Source organism: Artibeus jamaicensis, unplaced genomic scaffold (genome assembly GCF_021234435.1).
Source record: "Artibeus jamaicensis isolate MK-2021 breed Jamaican fruit bat unplaced genomic scaffold, CSHL_Jam_final scaffold_916, whole genome shotgun sequence".
Lineage (NCBI taxonomy): Eukaryota > Metazoa > Chordata > Mammalia > Chiroptera > Phyllostomidae > Artibeus > Artibeus jamaicensis.
Window position 1 is genome coordinate 4,019,720 of NW_026522059.1, and position 21,142 is coordinate 4,040,861.

Below are 21,142 nucleotides of genomic sequence, written 5' to 3' on the forward strand. Positions count from 1 at the left end.
TTCTATCAAATATTGAAGGAGAAACAGCACCGAACTGGCACACATTCTTTGAGAAGAAAATCAATACTCTCCACTTACTTTATGAAACCACACATAACACTAATACCAACATCTGACACAGATCCTAAATTTAAAACATGACAGGCCAGCAGTACCTATGAACATAGGTGCATCTGAATCCAACAACATAAAAAAGGGGAATATGTCATTACCAGGTAAGGCTTCTCCCAGGAGTGAAATGCTGGTTTAATTTAGACAAATCAAAAAAACTCACTATGTTAACGGCATAAAGGAGTAACATCCTGTGTTCATTTCAACAGATGCGGAAGGGCAGTCGATAAAATTCACTACCCAGTCAGGATCAAATCTCTCAGCAAAACTGAGATACAAAAGACCTCCCTCTACCTAATAAAAGGCATCTACCAAAAAAACCAACGAACAAACAAAACCAACAAACCTAAAGCTGTACAGCTGTTACATTCTCAAGGGTAAAACAATGAATGCCCCTCACACTAATTGTGAACAAGGGAAGAATAACTCATCTTTCCCACTTGTATTCAAACATTATTCTAGAGATACTAACCAATATGATAAAGCAAGCTAAATAAATATAAAGTATACAAATTGGAAAAGAAGTAAACTGTTTACACAATGATATAATTATGTACATAGTGTATCCTAAAAAATTATAAAACAACTTACTAGAACTAATAAGTGAATTTAGTAAGGTAGCAGAACACAAGGTTAATATATAAAATTTTATATCAGAAGCAAAAAATTGGAAAAAAATTTTAAATATCCATCTTACAAATGTCAAACACATAAAATATTTAGGAATAAGTTTAACAAAAGACAAATAAGACCTTTATCCTAAAAAGTATAAAATGCTGCTGATAGAAATTAAAAATCTAAACACATGGGAAGACACACCATAGTCAAGGAAGACTCAATATCGTTCAGAAGTCAAATTTCCCTGACTTGAATAACAATCACCTGCGATCATGATCCCTGCAGAATGTTCTGGGAAAATTAATGAAAGAATTATTTAATTTCCATGGAATTGGAAAGGACTTCAATCCACGGGACCTGGAGAAGGAAGAACTCGGTAGAAGGACGTGGTGGAAGGGACCGCACTGCCCAGCCCGATGTCTTCCCACAACACGCTACGGCGTGAAGACCGCAGGGCAGCAGCGGGGTCCACAGTCACATCAAGGAAACGAGAAAGCGCACGCAGCCCTCACCGCAGCAGTCGCCTGGTTCTCAAAGGCGCACGGTCAGCGGGAGGACACATCTCTCAACCAGCGGTACGGGGGAACTGAACATCTGTAGGAAGGAAACACGAGCTCTGACCCTCTATCCCACAGCACAAACAAAAAGTTCAGATGCATTGCAGACCTAAAAGCAAGAGCTACAGTGATAAAGCTTTTGGAGAAAATATAGGAGAGTCTCTTTATATTCAATAAAGAACTTGGAAATTCCCTGGAGCTCAGCAAAGATTTCTCAATTGGTAAAAGGTAATCATCATAAGTGAAAAATCAGATACATTGGATATCCTCAAAGTTTAAAACTTCTGCTTATCCCGAGACTCTGTTAAGAAAACGGCAGGCGAGCCATGGAATGACCCGAAGAGGCACAAAACATACATCCAACAAAATGGGCCCAGGACAAATAAAAAAGCTCCCATAATTTAATGAATGGAAGACATAACATCCCATGTAGAAACAGAACAAAAAATCTCAAAAGACACTTCGCAATAGGAGATAAATGAACAGCCAGTACATGCATTTAAAAAAAAACACAAAAAAACCACAGCCCTGCCGGCTGGTGTGGCTCAGTGGACTGAGCACAGGCCTGTGAATCAAAGGGTCACTGGTTCGATTCCCAGTCAGGGCACATGCCTGGGTTGTAGGCCAGGTCCCCAATAGGGGGCACTGGAGAGGCAACCATACACTGATGTTTCTCTTCCTCTTTCTCCTTCCTTTCCCCTCTCTCTAAAAGTAAACAAATAAAATCTTAAAAAAAAAAAAACCAAAACACAAAATCATTAATCATCAGGAAAATACAAATTAACACAAGGAAATACCATTACATAATACATTAGCAGAATGGCTAAAATTAGAAATCGATAACAATAACATCACAGGTTGATGAAGACATGGAGCAACCACAATGCGCACGCACTGTCCCTAGAAGTGTCACAAGGCGTCGACCACTACGGGGGAAAAGTCTGACAGTTTCTGGTAAAACTACACGCCCAGCAATTAAATTCCTATTACTCAAAAGTAATAAAAACATATGGTCACAAAGTGATCTGTAATGAACATGTCCACAGCAATTTCATTTAGAATAATCCCACACGGAAACTGTCCAGACAAATGGATAAAGGGCGGTGTATTCGGGGAAGGGATTGTTGGTCAGCAACCTGAAAAAATGAACTCCAGAGAAGTACCACCGTGTGCGTGAATCACGTGCGTGGACTCCCAAATGAAAGAAAAAATAGAAACAAGGTAAAAAGAGTATCAGTTCAGGCCCAACCTAAGATGGCCAAGATTTCAGAATTAAGAGACTTGAAAGCATCTACTGTAATTGTGCTCAACAGCATAAAGTGACACTTGCAATAAATGAAACACAGAACTTCTGTTAGAATAATTACAGTAAAATCTGGAACATTTCTGTGCCAAAGCCTGTGCTAAGCATTTAACACAGATAATCTCATTTATTTCTTAATCCAACCTCTTCTTACAAATAAAAAAACAAAGGTAGAAAGAAGTTAAATTAGTTGTCCAAAGTCGCCATGTTAGTATGCCTCATAAGCCTGATTTTGGGGGGGCCCACACCTCAAACTAAGGACGAACAGCGAAGACGGAATCACTAGGTAAGTTCTGAGTTGACTTTAAAGGTCTGTGGGGGGTGGGTGGGGAGCTGCGTGAAGGGGAAGCTCCTGGAGAGAGTACCTAATGAAAGGTCAAGGACACAGCTGCTCCCGGGCTTCCGGGCAGCCGGCCTCGCGTCTTACCTTGGGGAACTGTTTTACAGGAATTAGCACTTTCTGTCCCAGCTTCATGTTCTTATTAATCACCACATCAATGTACTTTTCTTCGTCCTTCCCTTCTCCTTTCTGAAACTTCTCTATTTCTGTGGAGGAAAAAAGACAACCATGAGGTGTAGGACTGGGAACTCCGGGGCTGGAGCTCTCGTGAGCCCCACCGTGGCAGGACTTCAAACGCGGACTCTTCGATCGCTGCAACTGTTTTACCTAACGATACACTGCTCGTTTTATCAACAGTTAGTTCTTCACCAGGACCACAGGGAAGTGCGGATACCAGGGCTCTACCAGTTCCGCCTCCGCTGCCCGCGCTAATGGGAGCTAACACACAAATCAAACACCAGAATAAGCTCCTGGGGCCTTCTGGAATCCTGGAGAAACTGACCCGACAGCAGAGAAGAAGGAGCCAGAGAGCATTCTCGGTTCCGGGCTACTGAGCCCAGCATCTCTATTCATCATCCTGCCAGGCTCTCTGAGGCTCATCCCATCAAGAACTGATTCTTTTTCACCCTCCCCAGCCGAACCTTCCCTCCTTGCATGTGACAAGACGGACTGCAGGCGCAGGGCTTTGCTCACACTCGTCTCTCTCCCTGTGGTGTTCCGTGGATGAGTTCAAGGTAACACCTCTCTCTCTCAAGAGTCAACCCTGTGACACGCTGCTCTCCGTGCGCCTCTGGCCCTCTCCTCCCCGCAGTACTAGTGGGGGACTCACTCACCCCCATCCTGACACCCGCACACAGGCCCACTGGGACCCTCTGCTCAGTCAGTGTGTGCTCACCCCAATGCACACATTGAACCCCTGCACCCTAATGTGATGGCCCGTCAGGAGGTGGGCCTGTGGGAGGTGACAAGGTCGTGAGGGTGGAGGCCTTGTGAATGACATTAGCGCCCTTATCAAAGAGACCCAGTGCAGACACAGCCAGAAGACTGCAGCTACGAACCAGGGACTGTGCCATCACCTGACCCCAAACAGGCAGGTGGTTCCTCTCGGGCTTCAAGCGTCGAGGGTGACAAATCAGTTGAGAGCCCACCGAGGGTGAGGCCTTCCGTTACAGAAGACTGCACGGACTAGAGGCTCTCCCACCAGAGCCCGCCTTTCTCTTAGGCACCGTCTGTTTCTTCATTCAACAAACACGACCACTAAGCACCTACTATGTGCACGTTCTAGCTGCTGGAAAACATCAGTATCCAAAGCCGGAATGAACACATTCCAGCTAACGACCCCGTCTGCCTGCACCACCAGGTGTTCACGCAAAGGGAAGGACACGCCTTCACCAGACGACTCCACAAAAGCAGGTATTACTGAGCCCGTGATGCCCACCTGAGCCCGTCTGGGGTGGGCCCTTTGGTGTCAGAAGCTGGCGGCGGGGAACCCGAACACTCAGCCCCTCGGAGGATCCTCTATGGAAGAATAAAAGGGGTCCTCCCCTGAGTGAACGACCCAAGGAACAAACGGGATTCCAGAAATAAAGATGGCGTTGAGACTGGGTAACCTGAGGGGCACTTATTAGGGGCCTACAGAGAAGGTGTGCAGAGCCCAAACCAATGGCAATGAAGGCTGGGACGGTTCTCTGCGGTTGGTCGGGAGGGGCGGTGTTGCTGCCCCGGGGTGGAGGGGCGGGAATGGAAGAGAGAGACTGTTTGGCCAAGACAGGGGTGCAGACCTCCACAGACGGACACCGCCAACCCGTGTGCTGGCCTCCGGGGCAGGAAGCCAAGGAGGACACACACTGCCCTCACTGCTGCCCTCCCGCAGGTCACCTCCCCGGGCCGGGCCGGAGGGGGGCTGTGTGCTGAGCCACCCCAGGCCTCGGCATCCCCACCAGCCTCCTGGGCACAGAGCGGGGCAGGGAGGGTGGCCGGGGACCCAGTAAAACAGAAAGCAGCTGCCCAGCCCAGCTCCTTCGGTGAGCAGGCAGAGTCTTTAACAAGAGTTTCTGAGGCCCCTTGACATCCGAGGGTCTCCACATGTAACACTACACAGCAAAACGCTGGAAAGCAATGAAAATTGTGTTGGAGTGCACTTGGTACAGCAGTGCTAATTAAGTAATTATGATTATTACCGTGGTGACAATGCTTCACCAAGTGCAGGGCTGTGTGTGTGGCCTAAAGTCTCTATTTTCATAATTCTAGGACCTACCACCCCCTTTACAAAAAGAAGACCCTGAGATCCAAGTGGCGGGAGCTCGTGGACGGGCAGTGAGTAGTCGAGTCGTACGTCACACTATGGTGTACCTAACGTCGAAGCCCATCTTACCAGTTGTTCAAAAGCCATTTAATAGAAACTCATTAAAGGCCTAGAAAGTACAACTAGAGAACCAAGTCAGCCTGCAGGACGAAGTCCCAGTGGGGACAGTGACAGAGCAAACACGGCCCCCGTCCCAAGCCCCTTCACTCTGCAGACTCACCAGGGGACCGGCTTGGCCGGATCCACAGTGGAGTGAGAAGGCCACTTGGGAATAAAAGTGCCTCTTCGCTCCCCACTCAGAAACATGTTTCAAAATAATACAGCGGCCCAGGTGCAGGATCTAAACTGATCTTAAATAACCGTAAACAGTGCTCACAGCCACTGTAAACGCTGTTTGACACACCACTAAAATATTCCCGGGGCTTGTTGCCGGAAAAGACATGTTTTACCCGCCAACAGGACGAATGGGAGAGATGCTTTCACACCAGCAGGCCGAGCCTCACGGAACGCCTCTCCGAGCCAGGCCAGAGCGCAGTGACGGAGACCTGCCCCGGACGGGAGGGACCCACGTGGCTCAGGACCGCACGGGCAGGAGGCGGCAGCACAGCGGGGAGGGAGCTCACGCGAGCTCCTCACGGACACAGGAACACGGCACCCAGGGAAGGGTCGGCCCTCTGGCCCTGACAGTGCTTGATAGGGGACTGGATGTACATTTACACAGGCAGAGTGAGTGTCTGCACAGGGAGCACCCCAATCCACACCCAGCACCTGGCACGAACACGCACACCGAGCAAATGCTGGCCAAACTCACCCGGGGAGCGAGGGAGGTTGGTGAAAGGGGAGAGGAGTGGGAGGGATGAATTCTCCCCATCATGGACCACTGACAAAATTTTCATGGTAATAGCAGAGGCCACTGGAATTTACTTTTTTTAAAAATATATTTTATTGATTATGCCATTACAGTTGTTCTATTTCCCCTTCATTTCCCCTCCACCCTGCACATCCCCTCCCCCACCATTCCCCCCCTTTAGTTCATGTCCATGTGTCATAAGTTCTTTAGATTCTATATTTCCCATACTAATCTTGCACTCCCCCATCTATTTTCTACCTACTGTCTATGCTACTTATTCTCTGTACCTTCTCCCCCCTTCTCCTTCTCCCACTCCCCTGTTGCTAACCCTCCATGTGATCTTCATTTCTATGGTTCTGCTCCTGATCTGGAATTTACTTCTGATCGTCCAGGTTTTTAACTGGTGACATGGCAGCAGAGTAGATACCATCTCCATTAGGCAGAGCGGAAACGGCCGCTCGGAGCAGACTTTCAACCGTCTCATCTCCGGGCACATGGAAACAAATTACTAACATTCTGCAGCACACCAAAAAACACGTTATATTTTTTATGCTGATCTGACAAAAAATACATATAACTCTGATTCATTTCACATCAGACGGCTACTGTTCTGTGGCTACTGTCATTTTTTTAATTTCACATCCTAAAGGAACAGAGGGCAGTGCCCCTGACTAAATGGTCGGGTATCTCAGGTTTTAAATATTCCTGCAGCGCACCAGCTGGAAATCACTGGCATAGGGGCATCCGGTGACCTCGCTGAGGTCCCACGGCCAAACCAGGTCAAGTTCGCCCGACTCCTAAATCCGCGCTCCCTCCACTTTCTTGGCATTAGTGTAGCAGAGGGGTACGACTTTGAGTGAGAAAAAATGCTTCAGGTTATTATTTCATTTGGGGGGGAAACTAACCAAATTACTGTTCAGTACCAAAACGATGTTTATCAGAGTTCTCTGAAAACCGGACCACACAATGCAAACACAGGACACGCCCTACTCAACAGGCCGCCTAACTTGTGATGACTTGTTTACATGCGTGCAGCGAGGGTTTCACTGTGCACTGAATGTCAAGAAGAATTTGTGAAGCAATACGATTCCGGAGAATAAAACCCAGGTAACTAAAAAAACTAAGCCTACTCAGAATCATTATGAAAATTCTCTCAAATTCTTTTTAAGAAAAAAAATGCTTCCAGTGTGTCGGCCCCTTGCGTTCCCCTCCAACACGTAGTCGGCCACCAAGCCCAAGGCGCCGCGGCAGAGAAAGACATGGGGACGAAAGACTCGATCGACACTTCGACATCTCCATGAAACATGAACGCGTCACCCAAACAACGCAGACGTCGCAGAGACCTTCAGAAACGAGGAGGTTCCTGGATTTCCGTGCTAACTCCCAACACTTTTCAAAATAAACTTCCAGTTGGAAAAGGTTTTTTGTCATTTTAGATAACAAAGACCAGAGCCTGGACACCCCAGGTACGATGGTCCTGAAAACCGGGAGAAGGTTCCCAGAAGTTGCAGCATCCTGGGTATATATTCTAGACACCCCGCTGGAAGCTTTACCTGACCTCGCCCTCAGAACTCCCCAGGAGAGCGCGGGCACCAGCGGCCCCCTTCATCCGAGGCGGAGCTACGGTCTGACTGCAGGAGAGCCCGACACTCAAAGGTTCTGCTTCTGCAAAACACCGAACACCTGGCTTCGAAACCAAGCCTGGCTTTCTGGACCCACAGACAAGCACAACAGATTGAGTCCCACCTCCAGTGAATCAAGAGGACTTTCCAGGAGCAGTCAGTCAGCTGCCCTCACTGCACACCCACTGTCTGTGGGGACACACAAGGGGAGAGCGGAGGAAGGGCAACAGCACCAGTGCACGGCGATGCGGACTGAGTTCCAGCCAGCTGCTCTGCACGGCAGTGAGGACGGCAGATGACGGGGACCCGGGTCCCCACTGTTCCCCTGGTCCCCACGGGAATACTGGGGAACTCTCTGGTCATAAGGAAGGTTCTGAAATGCCTACTGAAACTGCTTGCAAACCCTGCATCGGCTTCTGCTGCCATCACCCAAAAGAGACAGGCGGGAAGGCGGACCCCGAGGTCAGAGAAGAAGAGGCTGGGAGGTTTTGCGCTCCCGAGCAGACCAATCCCTGGGAGGCTGGAAAGGACTCAGGATTATTCTTAATATAACTCAACACATTTGTCAAATGAAGCTCCGCACACCCACAGACTGAAGAAAAAGGTGCATAGGGTTCATTCAAGTTAAAAGGACTTTCATTGGTAACTACGGGGAATAGGGATGAGAATAACTGTTAAAATTTGAAAAAAGAAAAATCTGATTTTTAGTTAAATCTGCCGAAGGGTTAAACCCCATTTCTCACTTCTAATTGCAAACGTCATTAGGCATACAGCGAAAGACCAGCTATCTTACCCAATTATCGAGCTCCAGAGGTTACCAATTAGAACCCTGCAAGGATCTGAATTAAAAAAAGTTTTGTGATTAGGTGAAGTAATGATCCAAGAGAGAGATTAGTTCTGTCCGGACCGCACTCATTATAAAACCCATTTCCTCTGTGTGAAGACTCGACGTCTCTCTCACTTATCCTGCTGGCGCTACCACGCGCCCAGAGAGAATCGGGGCCGCACTGGTGACGCCCAATGACGGCCACAGCCCACGAGCGCTCTGCTCCCACGAGACCACCAGTGAAGATGCTCCACTGGTCAGGGGTACAGCAACTCAGGCCGACGGCAGCGGCGGCAGACCACTCAGCCCAGGCTCAGGGCAGGCTCAGGGCAGGCTCAGAGCAGGACATATCCGTGCGATGCCACGTTTAACTTTCAGGTCAGTTCCATAACCAGAGTCATTCCCGATTTCTGTAGCAAAGAGTCAGAGTTGGGCGGGGAGTGAGCCTTAGGACGTGAAATTGTTTTTGTTATCTGATGATGACCTACAGGGTCAGTTTCATAGAAAAACATTCAGAAAATAAACAGCAGGCTCCAGGGCTGCAAAAATGACCCCGAAGGACCCTCCTGTCCTGGCGCTGTTTACCAGGCCCACCAGCACAACCACACGAGACATGCGGGGAAATACGCACGGCCAGGCAGGCGCCGCTTAATAATCGCAGGAAACGAACAAGGTGCCTGGAAACACAGCAGCTCCCCCCGCGTGCAGTGGCCGAACCTGCCCGAAAACTGCCAGACAGGCATACAGCACTCTTTAAAAACAAACACAATCACGACAGAAGACACGTTTCGTCACTCAGGTCTAGACACCGCAGGAAGTGAAGACACTGATTTAAAATGATTCACACGCGCTTTTGGGGTCACGGCTTTGGAGGACAGGAAACACCTCCACGCAGAGGCAAACTACTCCTGAAAGGGAGGACGGCTTCCCACGTCCACTCGGGGCCGGCCAGGGCCAGCTCCAGGCTCTTCCCCGAGCACCAGCCCATGGTGGGGGCTCTGCTCAAAGGGACTCGTCAGGTCAGGCAGGCACCCTCCTGTCCCAGCCAGACCGAGCTGCGCGTCAAAGCCACCTCGGGAGCTCACAGAAAAGGAGCCACACCAAGGCCACTCGACAGCACCCGCTTGCTTTCTGTCCTTCGACCACAGAGGATGTAGGTAGCCACCGTGCACGCCTGTGGACTCCACCTGTCAGATCTACCGACAGCTGATGGATCTACGTTCGGGCCGAGCATGCGGACTCCATGTCACCTTGCAGAACTGTGCCACCCGGGCACGGGAGACAGAAGGATAACCACAGTGACAGAAACATGCACTGCAACAACCACCGGTTGATGTCTGTCTGTCTTCTGTTCTCACCTCAGCCACGGGGCCACGGGAGGTACAGTCAGTTGTGGGTCAGTTCTAGGGATGAGGAACAAGCTAAGACGAGAACACTACCACCATGGCCTAGAATCCAGAAGCGGTCCCTTAGACCAGCTTGGAAAACTGACCAATTTTTACAGCAACAATGGTTGCCAGCAACAATACAGATAGAGCACCATCCGAAGAATTACTGTTTCATGAGAGAGTATGGGCAGACGGCTGGGGAAAACCATCTGAAAAGGTTCTGTGAGGGAGGAAATAATGGGGAAAAAGCTGAAAAGACTACGAAAACCAGCTGAAATAGCTGCGCGTGCTGATCCTAAAGGATGAATAATTCAGGAGGAAAGGAAACTGCTGCACAGATACTATTGGACATCGCCTCCAGGAGAGCTCCGAGTCTGCCAGCGAGTCGGCCACGGCAGAGTTAGAACGACGAGGTGGAGACTGTGGGAAAAGGGGCCGCTGTTCAAACTGCAGCGACGACGGGACCCGAGTCCCATTACAGAGAGCTGAGTCCATCTGGGAGCCCCGTCCGGCACAGGCCAGGCCCCCCGGCAGAAACGTGACAGGCAGCCCACATGGGCATGAAACCGTGTCCCTCAGCGTCGCGGTCCCGGGCCCCGTTCTGCACCAAGGACACAATGCGTGTTCAAAAATGACCCGCTGAGCCAGTGGCAGCGCCCCTCGTGGAAAAGCCCAGGGAGACCCGACGGACTTTAAGAACACCCGACCTTCGCACCAACCGAAACGGAAGTCTCCTGTTCCCGAGGCCTAACAGACCACGGTGCTAGCCGCCACGCCCTGTCTCTGGGCTCTGCAGGCGCCTGCGGGTGCCCTGAGCTCCCTGCTCCAGATGCCTGGTGGGGACTCTGCTAGTGCCTACCCCATGGCCAGAGGCCCCCCCAGCAGGTCCCACGCTGCCAGCACGGGAGAAAGAGGGGCCTGTCCCTCCTGTTTTGCTCCCAGTGCTGGCAGTGCACCAACACAGAGTCCCCAAGTTCTGGCAGTGACAAGGACCCCTCCACACTCACAGCCCTCCTCAGCAGGCCAGGACCCTGTCCCCAGAGGCCAGAGTGCCTGGGATAACTCACTGACCAGGCCTGGGTCCCAGGTCCCCAGAGTATCTCCCCCCAGTCCCTGCCCTTGTTCCTCCAGCCTCAAGGGTGCAGGCTTGTGGGGGTGCGTGTCATTATGTCTGTGACTTCAGCATTCCTCAAAATCTTTTTCAGTCATCCGGCACCTGTTCAACAAATTCTTTACATTAAATCCTCTGTTAAAATACCTGGGTGATTTCTGTTTACCTGATCAGCCCCTGATGGATACCCAACCTTGGCAAACTCTCAGAGGTGGTGCAGAGTACCTGGGAGTCCCCAGGCCACAAGTCTTAAGGACACTGTGCCAGGTGCCATGCTGGGCCTCAGGAAGGCCTCTGAGGGTCCCAATCAGGAACAGGATGGAGGATGCAGATATGAACCATCCCTGACTCTTGCGGTCAGGAGTCACTAATCTAATGGCATCAAGCCACTTCTCTCTCTCTTTCCTTTTAATTTTAGAGAGAGGGGAAGGGATGGAGGGAGAAAGGAAGAGAAACATCGACTGGCTGCCTTCCACACATGCCCCAGCTGGGGACACAACCCACAAGCCACACACGGGCCCTGACCAGGAACTGAACTGGCAACTGTTTGGTTTGCAAGACGATGCCCAACCCACTGAGCCACACCAGCCGGGACCAAGCCACTTCCAATAATGCTTCTAGTTCGATGTTGCTTGGAAACCCAAGTAATGAAACTTGGTTGGCGCAATGATTCAATAATGGTAACAAGTCCCTTGAGAAGATGCAGGACAAGCTCTCCCGGGGAGGCGCCCACTTCCCAGCACACTTTCACCTGCTGAGAGCACGATCTCCCTCCTGAGTCCCACCGAGTCCTGGAGAGCTGGGGGGTGGGGCTGGATGGGGGCCCTGAGGTGCTGGGATGCTTGTGGACGGCCCGCGGCGCCCTCAGTCCACGGCAAACTGGTCACCATCAGGGTCTGGAGAAAGCACGTCTCCGTGACAACGTCAGCAGAGACGCTCTCCATACATCAGGACCAGGACAAGCCCCCAGAGGCTGCACGGTCGGAGCTGAAGCTCTGACTTCCGGGGGGACAGTGGGGTCTGGGGACGGGCAGGAGCAGGTGGTGCCTGCCCGGAGGAGCAGGTCTCTGGGTGAGCTAACTTGAGCAGCAGAGAGCAAATGCCTACCAACACACAACCGTTCAACACGCTATTCGGAGGGAAAGTGTTCATCATCTCCCAAACATTTGCTGTTCCAAGAACTAATTAAGTTTACAAACTCTGCCGCACACACCAGACGGCGGTGGAGGTACAAATCACATTGTTAATTACGCCTCTGACAGGAGAGGGGCTACAGGTACCACAGGCAGATGCCACGACCAGCCGCGTCCTTTACGTTCCCCAAGCTCGGGTGCGGGGACAAATGAAGGTAAAACACGGAGCATAAAATGACGGTAAAATTAAACTGCTTAGAGGAAAATTCAAAAAGAGCCTTAAGTGATGGGTTATTCTGCCCCGTCTTTGCTGACGGCACTCCCGGACCCGCAAATTAACCTGCTGCCTGCAGGGGGCGCTGCTGCCTGCCTTTCTGACACCTGCAATCAGAGACCATAAATTAATGATAATATGGAAAGGACTTAATTTAATGAGACCTGAAGTAAAAGAAACTAGTAAGAACACAGGTTCGAATTACAGATCAGCACTTACTTATGGTAAAACAGGATAAAAAAGCAAGGCAGGGGCTCTCGGTCCCCCCGACTTGCAGTGAGGCACACGGACACCCGCCTCCGGCGCTGTGAGCAGGAACGACACACTGCAGTGCCACCGGTGCCACCGCGCGGAACACGTCCCAACCTGCTGCACACTCCACAGTTCCACGTATGAATGAGGGCAGAGGCCGGTGAAGAAGGGTCATAAGAGCTGAATGAAAACTTTCAGCATTAGCACAATTAGAATTAGAGACCAAGGCCATGGAAGTAGTCACAGTAACTCCTGGTTTTCGTGTGGACACATCAGCTGTGGCAGTGCCACCAGGGGAAGGAGCCGGTGGGTGAGACCAGGAGAGCCCTAAGTGACCCCTTGCTGATGGCTTTCTACTTATCCTCCCTGAGACTCAGTTTCATTGCCTGTAAGATGGGATCACCTATTACCTCACTTAGTTAAGCAGGAAATCACCTAAGACTTTGTAGACGACACCATTCCCAACCAGAAGGAGAACCTTCAATGCCAGTGGGGCTGCAGCAGGGGCCACGGCAAGGGCCTGAGGCAGGTCCCATCGGAAGGTTCCGCCTACACAGCCCAGGGCAGTGGCAGGACCCTGGGTCATCGCGGGAACCCTCCGAACGCAGCGGCGTGGGGGCTGCTAGGCCCCCCCGGGGGGCCTGGCCAGTGACCCAGGCCAGAGCTGCAGAGGACGCACGTCGTCTGCCGCCCTCCAGAGGGCAGCGAAGGGGGTCTGCTCGGGGAGGGCGCGTTTCCTACGCAGTTCGCAGAATCGGGCACGTGCTCGGTCTTTGTGGATCCCGCTGCTTCCGGGACGGGAGGAGGAAACACTGTGCAAGCCAGAGAGCGTTTCATGAGAGTGTGGACCGATGCCTCCGCGACAGGGTGCCCTGTGCCACTCCTGTCCTGGGAGAACGCCCCACAGCTACATATACCGCGTGCGCAGGGTTACCGTCCTGCCGTCAACACCAGCCAGCAGGTCCGTCCCGCGGAACTCTCTGTGATGACGGACACGGATGCCGGTACAGCCCAGACAGTCGTCCCCCACCATGGGGGACACAGCTGCTGTGTGTGACTGGAGAACTGACTTTTTAGTATTATTTCATTTTAATTAATTAAACTTAAAGGTTCAGATGGCTAGACGCCATGCCAGCACAGATCAAGAGCACAGACGAAAACTGAAGGGAAGTGACAAGGCAGGTGACCAGCAGGCAGAGGTGCCAACACGTCTAAACATTTGTTTTTCACGCAGCGACCACGAGCGGGGGCCTGCAGCGTCCTGGCGCGGCCTGCTGGCTGGCAAACACCTAACAGCTCTGAGCAGGGGCTGGATGGGGCAGAGGAGCACCCGTGGGCTGGAGCCGGGCGACCTGCGCTGGCTGAGAGGTGGGTCTGTCACCCTGTGACCCAGGACACACACCTCAGGCAATACCACCCGTGGCTGCTCCCAGTGCGAAGCACAAACGGCAAGCTCCTTAAGCACAAATGGAGGACTGTGGCGTTTAAAGGAGGCAGTAAGGACTTCCAGGTCCAAAGCTCAAGGGGAGCTTCAGGGTAAGTGTACCTGAGCTGAGGCTGAAGGAAGGGGTGTGGCTATGAGAAGGGCTCCGTGTGTGTGTGTGTGCGTGTGTGCGTGCACACGCGTGCGTGTGCAGCAGCAGGAACGAAACTCTGTGGACAGATCCCTGGTCAGTTCTGCCAAGAACACGGGACATAAGAGGAAGAGCACATGGTGCCACCTGAAAAGGCCAGGCGTGCTTCTGCCCACAACACACCCAAACGCTTCTGCATCTGTAACACTAACATCCAGAGTGGTAAAGAAAATTCAGTCCCAACAGCAAACTTCCGTCAACCTCATCTTGCCCGAGGTCACGCAACCAGCAAGCCGCACAGTCAGGAAAGGACTGGGGTGAGGACACACAGGCCACAGGAGCGCTGTGAGCCCCAGGGGCTGGACACCCCAGAGCTGAGCGCTTTTAACGGGGGCGGCGAGGAGGAGGGCTCTGACCACAGTCGCTGGTACAGGCGGCGGGAAGCCTGGGAGACAGAGCGGAGGGCGGTCCAGAGCTCAGAAAGGCAAAGACGCCAACAGGCCGAGGAACAGACCGCGGAACAGGGTCCCAGCACAGGTTCGGAGTGCCCCCTGGTCCCACGGGGGCCGATGCTGCCGTGGTCCGGCACCGCAGGGACGCAGTGGGGAATGACACCCGGGCCCTGACCTCTCAGGGGTCACAGTGCAGCAATGGAGACAGACTGCAAAGGACTGGAGGAAGGGGTGGACAGAATTGCCAAGGGGAGTGAGAGGGCTTCTGAGTATGTTACTAGCCATGATGTGATAATGATTGTAAACCACTAATTATCATCACAACAGCTGCGTCCACTCACTGGCCGGGCCACTGCCATCTGTGGGTCCCCTGCTGGGCTTCCCACACGGTCTTCAGTCGTCGGAACAATGGAGAACACGCACGAACACCACGTAGCGTATCTCGGGCACAGCTAGAATCAGCATGGCTGGGGTTTAACCCAGGAGTCGCTGGGCCAACCACTCAACAACGACCACTCAGGAGACTTTTGTTTAAGCACCAGCTGTGAAGGGGACCCACCCATGGGCCAAGTCTACAGCAACAACCTCGACCCTCCTCTTGCCACGTATGTGACCCTGACATGTGGTCCTCGGCCCATGGTACTCAAGGCCTCCATGCGGCTCAGGGTCCTCCTGTGCCTGCGGGGCAGCCTGCCTCCCGCCGGCTGTGAGGTCACTGTACCCAGCAGGGGACCCTGCTTCCTCATCTTGCTCCCTTTCAGCTTCCTCCAAGGTCAACCAAGGCACAAGTTTTGAAAGGGACGCCTGGCAGGGACCTGACACTTGCTGCCTTTGCTTTCCTAACCTCTAGAGCAGGGGTGTCAAACCCGTTTTCACCAGGGCCCACATCAGCCCCGTGGTTGCCTTCAAACAAAAGGCCGAGTGCAATTTCAGCACTGCATAAATGTAATTACTGTATTTTCCCAACCATAAGATGCACCTAGGTTTTAGAGAAAAATAGAAAAAAATTTTTTGGAGAAAAAAATGTGGTAAAAAACATAAATAAAACAATATTTCACCAGTGTAAATATAAACAGAACTCAACAGCAGCATTAACGACCATTATTCCTCCCAAATTTGAGGGGGGGCAAAAGTGAATCTTACAGTCCAAAAAATACAGTACTCGTTAACGAGGGGCACCGGGCAGAAACGAGGTGCCGAGCTGGATAAAACGAGGTGGAGGGCCGGAGTCGGCCGAGGGCCGTGTGTGCCGCCTGTGCCCTAGGTACTGGGCCCTAACCGTGGCGCAGACAAGGCACAAGGGAACCTTTTCTGAGCATTTTCCCTATGGGGCTGACCCTGCAGGGGGTCCCCCACGCCCACCCTTCCAGGCTGCAGAGGATTCCCTCCCCATGGAGGGGGGGATTTTCATGGCTCAGTCACTGAAAGAAAGGTGGCCCCGCCCACAAGCCGTCCTGTGCATCTGATAAAGCAGATGAGCTGATAATCTGGCAGTAACAAGGAAAAGATCTAAAAAATTCACTTCAGTTCAGTTTTTCAGATCAACATGGTAATAATCTCCCCTTGGCAACAGCATGATCAGTATTAGCAATTTATAGAAACATACAACTTTATGGGGAACTATGTATTTTCACAGATTAAACATAAATACATGCATGTTTCTGTGTGACAAGATCCAGCGGCACCAACACAAGCCTTCGAGCATAATCTGAAGCGTTATGAAGACCCTCACGGTTACTTCAAGGGATCTTGTCCGGGTCCCACCAACCAGTACGGACACACACTGATTCCCTGTCTCACTCTCTCCCTGATAGTCCGCACACCCAGAACCCCTCCCCGTTCCAGAATTCACCGCGCTCACCGGGGTTCCCCGATGTCGTGTGTGCTGCGGTCTTTCCTCCCAGTCTCCTCTGACCCCACTGAAGCTCTAGATCCGACCTCAAGTGCGTACAGGTGCCCCAACTGCACCACAAAGGAAGTTTCCGGCACCTGGACCACACCTGGCTGGGTCGAGATGGGCAGCACTTCACTGTCCTCCCATCTGCCCTGTGCCCACGCACATCTGGAAAGCAGAGCGTCGTCCTTCTTCCCCGCCCCCCACTGCCCAGCTCTGGCACAGCACCTAACGCAACAGGCATTTAATAAGCTCCCTGACTCCACAGACATTGGACACCCGCCGTGTGCTGGGAACTCAGCGATGCACAGGAGACACACGTGGCACGTGTCCCCTCAAACCCGAAATGTTAACGTCGAAACGTATTAACCACTCCTGACGGATGATGGAAAGTGATCAGTATATGGAACCACTGCACACAAATAGTTAAGTGACTTAAAACGTTGAGAAAAATTAAAGAGACACGTAAAGAAAACAGTACAGAAAGAAAAATATTTCACAGATCTGAAGGTTCAAGGCGAAAATACCAGGTAGAAGAGAAAAACCCTGTTACCCAAGGGGATTAGCTCCAACCGTCCTCTCCCAGGAAAACAGAGAAAACCAAAGAGGAAAACCCTGTCGCTTCTCCTTCACCAGAGATGCTTCCGAAAACAAGATCTGTGCGCAGCGGCTACACGTCCGATCAGCACTGATCACGTGCAGCGGCCACACATCTTACTCAGCTCTGACCACATGCGCAGCTACACGTCTGACCGGCTCTGGTCACGGTCTCGCTGCCAATCAACTTGTGCCACAGTCAGGCAGGCCGACCTACTCGTGTGATGAATATGCCCACGTAAGAACGGGTTTGCTACACAGGTAAATGTTGTTGTTATTATTCAACTTGTGTTCACACACTGAGAGCGTGCGGGAGACAAAACACAAGGCAAACAGATCTAAACAGTTACATGTAAACAGCTACTACTTTCCAATGGAACTGAGCCAGTCATTCAACAGCACTGGAGAGAATGTGTTCCTAATACCCCATAACCCCAGGTAAGTATTTCACCTCTTTTCAGAATCCGAGACAGCAGCCACCCTGCCTACCGCAAAGCTCTGCTTTCCAGGAGGAACCTACACTTCCGGCCCTCCCTTTCACCCATAAACCGGAGCTCCGATAAGGGGAGGGCCAAAGAGACAAAACGAGGCCACCGCCCACTTACCACCCATTCGCCCAAAATGTTCACTGCGCATTTTCTGCTGCGTGACAAGTCCCACTGTGACTGTTTGGTATCAGCAGCAAGTGACAGAGTCCACGCTCACTGCGCTTCTGCTCTGCGGAGGGATAGTGCCGCAGAGTGGACAATAAAGGCCTGTACCACACGGGCCAGGCGAGGACCTGGGCTCGCCGACCACGGTGACACCAACCTCTTCTTTTGTCTGCTCCTCAAACTGCGAGATCCACATGCTGGCAAAGGGCCTGGGTGCCTCTGGACAGAGCACCAACACCTCGGAAAGCTACCTGGGGACCAAAATGAAGTGCACAAGCCAGATTGCTCAGGGGGTCACTCCTTCCCCTCCAGGCCCAGGCCCAGGACAGCTTTACTGCTCAGGTCGGTGACAAAGATGCCAGGTGGGACTCAGGGCCAAGGCCACTGCAAGAAACAAGAGGATCCCTGCCTGGTGTATCTTTGTCATCTACATATTCTGAGGGTCTAAGGACCGAGAAAAAAAAGAAACCGGAAATGCCAATCAATCCTGCAGACCCTGTAGTGCTAGTAGGGGTCTCAAGTGAAGTAACGTGAAAATCTTTGGTAAAAGCACTGAAAGGGATTTGCAAATGTCATCATCACCAACATCATCATCACCACCATCATCACCACCATCATCATCATCATCACCACCATCACCATCACCATCACCATCACCATCACCACCATCAACATCATCACCACCACCATCACCATCATCAATACCATCATCACCACCATCAACATCACCACCATCATCACCATCATCAACACCATCATCACCATCACCACCAACATAATCACCATCATCCCCACCATCATCATCACCAACATCATCACCATTATCACCACCATCATCATCACCATCATCATCACCATCAACATCATCACCACCATCATCACCACCACCATTATCACCACCATCATCACCATCAACATCATCATCATTACCATCAATATTTTAACCATCATCACCATTATTGTGTTCACCATCAATATTTAGTTGTATTTGTGCTTGACTTTATCACTGAGGGATAGCTGATATTCCAGAAACTAATTTCACCCCAAAAGATGAACTCCCACGTGAAGACCTAAATTAATTAATTTCATAAGGAAAATAAGAGTTTAGATGAGACCATGGTATTGACAACAAAGTAAATAACCGACCAGAAAGCAAGGCCTTTAATCTTCCTGCAAACAAGCCATCAGATTGCCCCTGTGACAGCACACACCTCCGTCACACACACCCACACTTCCATGTGGCGGAAATGACCAGCCCAACCGAGCAGACAGCTGGCGAACTCCTCCCCCTCCTCCAAGGCCTGAGGTGGGAATACCACCTCTGCAGCTTTCCTCGTCCCACACGGGCCGACTCCCTGTTTGCTCCTCAGGGGTCCCAGGGCACTCGCCACGCTCATTCGTCCAGGACCTCTGACTGAGTGCCTCCTGCATCCCTGTCCCTGCTACGGGTGCTGGGGACACAGCAGGGAGCGGATGGCACGCTGCTTACACGCGGTCCAAGTTCCGGCAGGAGACACCAAGTGCGGTGACAGACAGACTCTATGCCAGAGGGCGAAGGAGCCAGCACAGCACCCGACACGACCAAACAGTGAAACAACGATACTAATACGACTAACGATGGCAGCTGCCATTAACTGAGTGTAACTATCCACCAGCTAATGAGTGCTTTGCATATGTTAGCACATCTCATCTTCACAACGACCCTTTGAGGTAGTGTTTCTCCTGTATTCAACATTTCACCCCAACTGAGGAAATGCAGGTGGCGACGGGTTAAGTGAGCTGCCCAGGGCACACGGCCAGCAAGCAGGAGTGACCAGATGGAGCTGAAGCCACGCAATCCGACCCCAGAGGCCTCAGTCTTCAATCACTCACTGATACCGTCTTCCAAACACTGCACATTCGAAGTCACCTTGCACCAGAACGAACAGCAACTGCGCACTTGTGCTCTACACGTGTGCAGAGATGTCCCACACTGGCCAAGAAACAGGGTCCATACAGCTGCATGGGGAGCCAGAATGAGCAGGTTCTGGCTGGACTCCGAGGCTTCAGGGCCAGAGGGTGAAGGGAGCACAGCACAGCAGAGACCAAGGAACCCTGAGAAAGGAGCAGTTCGGGCCATGCTGGTGTGGCTCAGTGCACTGAGTGCCAGCCTATAAGCCAAAGGGTCACCAGTTCAATTCCTAGTCAGGGCATGGGTTGCAGGCCAGGTCCCCAACAAGGGGCACAGGAGAGGCAACCCCACACTGATGTTTCGCTCCCTCTCTTTCTCCCTCCCTTCCCCTCTATAAAACACATAGAAAATGGAAGGAAGGGAGGGAGGAAGGAAGGGAGGAAGGAAGAAATCCAAAGTCACATGAATGCAGAGTATGAACGTGAGTCACACACAGTACTTTCATGCTCTTTAGTCCCAAGCTCTGGAGCACAGGACATGCCCTCCTCCACAGCCACACCCCCAGGCCCCCAAACCCTGGCCCCCGTGACCAGGGGGCCCTGGGCAGTGGTCTGACAGCAACCACGGGCCAGGGTAGGCAGCTGCAAACCACAACGAATGCACGAGCGAACGGCAGCCGGAAGGGTTTATGCCCTGCAATCCTTCCGCTCTGGGGCCGCTGCCAGGCGAGAACACACCGAGAGAAATCACTGCTTTGAGAAAGAGTCCGACACAGGTCTGACCACAGCACCACAGGCTTAACGTGGGAAAGGAGCCCATCAGATGGATTCCAGCAACTTTCAAACATGACTCCAGTGCAAAGAGGATTTAATTAGTAAATACATTTCAACAAAGAAAATGCATCCATTCTGACATTTCCTTTTAATGAATGGGATGGGGATCCAGATGGAGGGAGAGCGAGAAAGAGGGAGGAAAGGTGTGGATGCCTAGGAGAGCTACGGGAGAGGAAAAGGCACGTTTCACGCCGGAATGGCGCCCAGCAGAGCAACACCCATGCACAGCATTCCCGTCCGCGTGCTGTGCTGGGAAGGGCGCTGTGAACACAGAGGAAGGCGCCTGCGCCCGGCAGCTACCAACCCCCAGGCACAAGCGCGACTCCCCGTGAGCATGTCTTTCCCGCCGCCCTTCCCACGCACGGCCCGTAGCCCCGTTCCCAAGACAGTGCTGGCCCACTCCACAGACGAGGGCAGGGCTGCGGAGGCCAACCTGCCCGCGTCCCGTAGCTCACAGTGCACCAGAGCCCTTCGCTGTCCACTGTCGGGCCACGTGTCCAAACACAAAATCAGAAGCTCGAGCAGCACGCCTTTCCCAGGCCCGGACCAAACCCCACC

At 52.0% G+C, this 21,142-nt stretch overlaps 1 protein-coding gene across 5 annotated transcripts in view; it reads right to left on the bottom strand.

Moving 5' to 3' along the window:
* Positions 1-21,142, bottom strand: part of KHDRBS3 (KH RNA binding domain containing, signal transduction associated 3) — a 116,317-nt gene that overhangs the window by 77,130 nt on the left and 18,045 nt on the right. For all 5 annotated transcript variants that reach the window (XR_008390744.1, XM_037166757.2, XM_037166756.2 and 2 more), the window contains exon 2: positions 3,017-3,135. Coding sequence is in view for 4 of the 5 variants with exons in the window: in XM_037166757.2 (XP_037022652.2) it covers positions 3,017-3,135 (119 nt within the window). In the remaining variant the exon portion in view is untranslated. The remainder of the gene's footprint in view (positions 1-3,016; positions 3,136-21,142) is intronic.